Here is a 5,375-nt window from a genome sequence, read left to right as displayed (position 1 = left end):
CAAGAGGAGAGGAATGAAAGAAAAAGGGAAAGAGGAAGGGAAACGGGAAGGAAAAGGGAAAAGAAAAGGGGTGAGAAAAAGGGAGAAAAAGGGAAGGGGAAAATGGAAGGAAAAGTGGAAGAAAAAAGTAAAGGTAAAGGGGAAGGGTAACAGCGGAAGAAAGGGAAGTGTGTGGAAAGGGGAAAGGTAGGGAAGGAGATAGGAACTATAAAGCAATAATCAGAGCAGCTTCTCAGTTTTCATATTTGTTAATACAAATTTTTTCGGATTGCTCCTTTTCAGTCAATAAACATGGTTCAATATATATATATATGCATATTTTTATCATCATAATCATTTTACAATAATCAGTAAGATCCATAAATCATAAGTTTTAATATACAACTTCACAACAATTTGCGGTTAAAATAAATGTCTGAGAGTTTTTATTTAGAAACAAACAATTGGAAAACTGTGGAAAAACTGTTAGACTATAGCTATGATATCAAATGAAGTGAAAAACAGAAATTGTGCAATTTTTTCCAGCTATAGAAAAAACAATTTGCTTTGTAAAAAATAAAATACACATAAATATTGCTTAAATGTCGTCTTTTTATTCCACATTTTTTTGGGTACCACTGTAAATAAGTTAAATTTTCTAAAAGGGGGGGTAAGCTGGCTAAATACGTGGGGTTCATAAGATTCATTAAGAGAAATGCAATTTCTGTTGGAGGGGAGGGGGGGATAACCAGCCTGTTGTCCCTGTATTAGAGCGTTGAATGAAAAATGTAATCATTTCTCAACTCTCTGTATTGAGGGGTAAAGCTAAGAAGGGCACTGTAGTAAATCCTTTAATAAATCTTCAATATATTCTCGTCTGTTTCCCCGCAGACAGTTTAGTGTCACCATTATCGATATTGGCGCCACAAATCATATTTGGTAAACGCAAGCTATGTATACTCATCTTTCCACAATACAAACATCATTAAAAAACAATTATAATACAACTCATGTTTTATGAATCCTACTGAACGAATAAACATTTAATTTGAGATCACAGATTGTTATTCAATTTAATTTATTTTTCGCAAATCATGATGCATGCACCGTTGTCTATTATACATTTCTATAAAAGGTAAACAATAAACATACTAAACAATTGAATGCCAGCAGTCCAGTAAACTGTAAAACGAGCTTTAACTTTCTTTCAAGTTAAAGAACAAGAACGGTCCATTCGCCATGGAGCCTGTAAACGGCAACTTCCCAAGGCAATCCTAGATGCAGCGCTCAGCCCCCAAATAGCATGTTCTAGTTCGGCCCCCTATACCTTCCTAGCCGCAGTGGTCGGCTCCCATTGCGTCCTGCGGAGCCTAGCCTAATCTTTAGGAAGATACCGTTAGGAAAATTACACATTGAAAAGTTGCTACTTGGAAAATTGTCACTTGAGAAGTTACCCTTTGGAAATTGCCTTTGGGAAAATAACTAATACCTAATTACGAACAAACTAAATCTTGGAAACTTAGGAAACTGTAAGCTTAAAGGGTCTCTATACGTAATTTGAAGGAAAACTACATTTTACATTTTACATTGACAACGGTACCCTTGAAACCTTTGTCTGATCAAGTATGAATGTATACTTATTTACTTTAGAAATAAATAAATAAATAAAACAATAAATGGAAATTTTCAAGATATCTGTTTATTTAGTTCTCAGACAGAGGTGTAAAGGGTTCCGTTGTAAATCGGAAATTCCACTCTTTAATGGAGGGTCACAATATATATATTCCCTTTAAGTTTGATAAAACTCATCATGAATTTAAAATGGCTTTATTCTGTCTTCACTTTATTTGCCATTGTTTATGTTTATTTGAACCAAACCAAGGATTTCGAATAAGATTTTGTCTCTGCTCTGTATTTAAAGAAAACCTCTAGCTAGAATACACCTTGATTCTAGTGTATGGTATGAGTATACTGAATAAGGTTGAACCAGTAAAGATCACTGTATTATAAAGAGTACCCGGAATATTATTAAGAACAGGTTCTGGAGTATCCGACACGACGTGTAATCTCACACTTTGAGAATATGCCATGGATGAACCGTAGAGTACAGAGCAAATATAGTTTCCTCCGTCCCGGGCTTCTAGGTTCACCATCTCCAGGATAGATAGGAGCTCACCCTCGCCCTCTCTCCAGGTAGAGATACGAACACCAGCTCTATCTGCAGCGTTTAATTGTACAAGAACAGGATGAGGAGATAAACTGCTATAACTCCAAACTACACTTGAACCCAGACGAGAACCCTGAAAAATAAATAATTCTAAACTAGGATCTTTTTAACGAACCTTCAAAAATGTTATGACGATCATTGGTAATTTTCTTTTCTCGATTATGTTGTTGTAAAAAAAACTAGCTTAATTAGCTTTAAACTACGTTAAAAAATGTCTATATCTCATTTCAATTAGAAAACGTTTTGGATTGGATTGGTCAGTATAGTGATTAAAAATGTAAAATCTGTAATTGATATTTTCTTTTCCGATCAGATACAGATTTTTTGTGAGAATTGAAAGGTCCCAATTTATAATATTGGTCTATGGTCTATCAAAGGATTCAAAAGTGAAAAACATTATACAAAAATAAAAATAAATTTGGATTTTTTTTTAAATATGACGAGAATCTTCGAAGAAAATAGGTATTAATTAAGAGGGTTACAAAGCGTCATTAATTCTTAGATAAACAAAAATCTGTTTAACTGTAATTGATGCAAAACCACAGACTATATATGTACAGACAGCTGATCAGCTTTCACAAGCTGGGCTAAATAGGCCTAAAGTCGCACCGGCACGACATGCCATATTCTTACTAAAGGTTTTTGACTGCCATCGAACGGCCACTTGTTGCATATAATACCAATTCAGGAGTTAAGTTTCACAATTTTTACATAAAACATAACATTTATGAATTTAGTCTACTTTAGAAGGTTTTGTATTTTGTATCTTTGCTTTTTGCTTTTGCTTTTTTGTTTACTCCAATTAATCTCTGGGCAAAACACTGACGTCAGTTGTTTACATTAAATGTACAAATGTTTTAATTTTAAGTTTTTGTAAGTGTTCTCTAGCTATGCAGCTCTATAGGCCTGTCTTTTCCAGTGCAAATCATCTTTTCTAATTTCTGGTTTCATTTCAGTTCTAATTAGAAAACTAGAACAAGAAATTTATTTATTGCAGCCCTGACACAAAACGCTGTAATAGAAATTTTCAAAAGTTTAAACAAAATTAATTAAATTTTAGTATTCTTTTTTAAATATTTTTTTAACATTTGTTTTTTAATTTCAATATTAGCAAAGAGCAGGAAATTTATTCTCTGGGTGTTGTAATTCCTTTTTAGCTGATAAAACATCTGTTTTCTGTTCATCTTTTGTAGATCTACGCTTTCTAATCCCTTGTGTAGACAAAGAAAATATGAATTTTGACACATATTTCTGCTTTTTGTTTCTCCCTAATATTACGGATATTTCCCAGAGCTCACTTTTTTGCAATTTTCTTTTTCATACTTTTCTTTAATTTCATATCTTGGCGCCAGAAAAATCAAATTAAGTATAATAGAAAGGTACTGTCATGCAGAGGTGTCAAATTTCTCTGATTGTGGAATTCTCGCTGATTGCTGATGCAGCTATTTGCTCCAGTTTGTTCATTTTTATCATATGTATTCTTACAGGTTGGAAAAAAATCAAAATCACTGCTGAGAGGGTTTGGAAATTCTTTGGATCCATTGTCAGAAATGATGTCATAATGACAAATGGGATAAGAAAGGTTAGGCAAGGGGTGAATATTTTCTACAAAATAATTCTTGATTCTTGTAAGATTCATCTCAGACAGATACTTGTACATGGAACTGACATCTTGAATTGACGTCTTTCCAACGGGTTTTGATACTTAATAACAGCTTGTGGAAGACGATACCTGGCCGCCTAAAACAAGTTCCTCAAGATTCACCGGAATGAGATAGAACGGATACGAGGCATTGTACTTTGAGTCTAACGCGTGTGATCTTGATATTTACACAATTTCTGAGTCCTCTAGTAAAAGTTATAAGAAATATATATACTGGAAGTTACTCTATGCGTTTTTTTAGAGATCGACCTCACGTCCTCTATAAGCTAACCAGAGTTATTGAGTATATTTAAAGCTATCAGTAGCATAATATGGATCCAGCAAGGTAAAAAACCTCCATTCTTCTATTCATTTACAAGGCTTGACATTTTTTAAGTGACTCTTCATTTAATGAGGGGCATGCCCGATTCACAAAAGTGCCTTAAACCCTTAAAACCTTAAAAGATTAAAAATATGAATAATCGTTGTTTTCCAGCTTGAAAAGTTTGAATAGAAATGCCAATTGAAAAAAAAAATTTTCATAGAAGATAGATATCTTAAAACCCGTTTTATAGGCGTCGTTGTGAATCGAACATGGTCCAATTGCTCTTAACTGATTGGATTTATCTAACTGGACAATCCTGACAAAATGAAAACATAAAATAAGAAACAAAAAAATGTAATACAAATCTTTGCATCAGGTTATGTTGGGTTTATTTGCGATGCATACATTTGTTTGCTTGTTGTTAAATCATTGAAGAAAATATATGGACGGAAACGTTTCAGACTCCGGGGTTGGAGGTTCCTTGCATTAACCATAGATGAATAAATACATAGATCCTTGAATCAACCATAGATTAATAAACACAGATCCTTGCATTGACAATAGATTAATAAATAAACAGACCATAGCATCCACCATAGATTGATAAACACAGATCCTTGCAATAATCAATAACCATAGATTAATAAATAAACAGATCCTTGCATCCACCAAAGATTAAAAAATTGACAGATCCTTACATCAACCATAGATTAATAAATAAACGGATCCTTGCATCAACTATAGATTAATAAATACACAGATCCTTGCATAAACCATAGATTGATAAAAAAAGATCCTTGCATCAACCATAGATTAATAAATATACAGATAAAAGAGTAGATTTATTGTCTACTAGGGAAGAGTTTATATTTATAGTCTACAAAAGAAGAGTAGAGTAGAATAAACTAGAGTAGATATATATGAAGTGTAATAGACAAAAGTATATATATCAAATGTATACTACTGTCTCTACTATACTATTGTAAAAGTATTCGGAGTACTATTAAACTATTACAGGAAAAAGGAACAAAGTCCTTTTTCCCAATTTTAATTATCCCTTTTTGTTTTTTTATCTTTCTATCCTTTTTCTTCTTTTATTCTTGGTTCCTGCAAGAATGCAACTTCATTAAAACTTGTCCAGGATTATTTGTTAGATTTTCTGGTGTCCAGTGTTCTCCCGTCCCCCCCTCTCCCCGCCCCCC

General features: G+C 33.2%; 1 protein-coding gene across 1 annotated transcript in view; it reads right to left on the bottom strand.

Annotated features, from left to right (window-relative positions):
- Positions 1-280: 280 nt before the first annotated feature.
- The window catches only part of LOC111699342 (uncharacterized), an 18,685-nt gene continuing 13,590 nt past the window's right edge, over positions 281-5,375 (bottom strand). The window contains exon 7 of the mRNA XM_023469994.1: positions 281-2,279. Coding sequence (XP_023325762.1) covers positions 1,908-2,279 — 372 coding nt within the window. The 3' untranslated portion in view covers positions 281-1,907. The remainder of the gene's footprint in view (positions 2,280-5,375) is intronic.

The sequence above is a fragment of the Eurytemora carolleeae genome, unplaced genomic scaffold (genome assembly GCF_000591075.1).
Source record: "Eurytemora carolleeae unplaced genomic scaffold, Eaff_2.0 scaffold214, whole genome shotgun sequence".
Classification (NCBI taxonomy): Eukaryota; Metazoa; Arthropoda; class Copepoda; order Calanoida; family Temoridae; genus Eurytemora; species Eurytemora carolleeae.
This window is presented reverse-complemented; position numbering and strand designations above follow the sequence as displayed.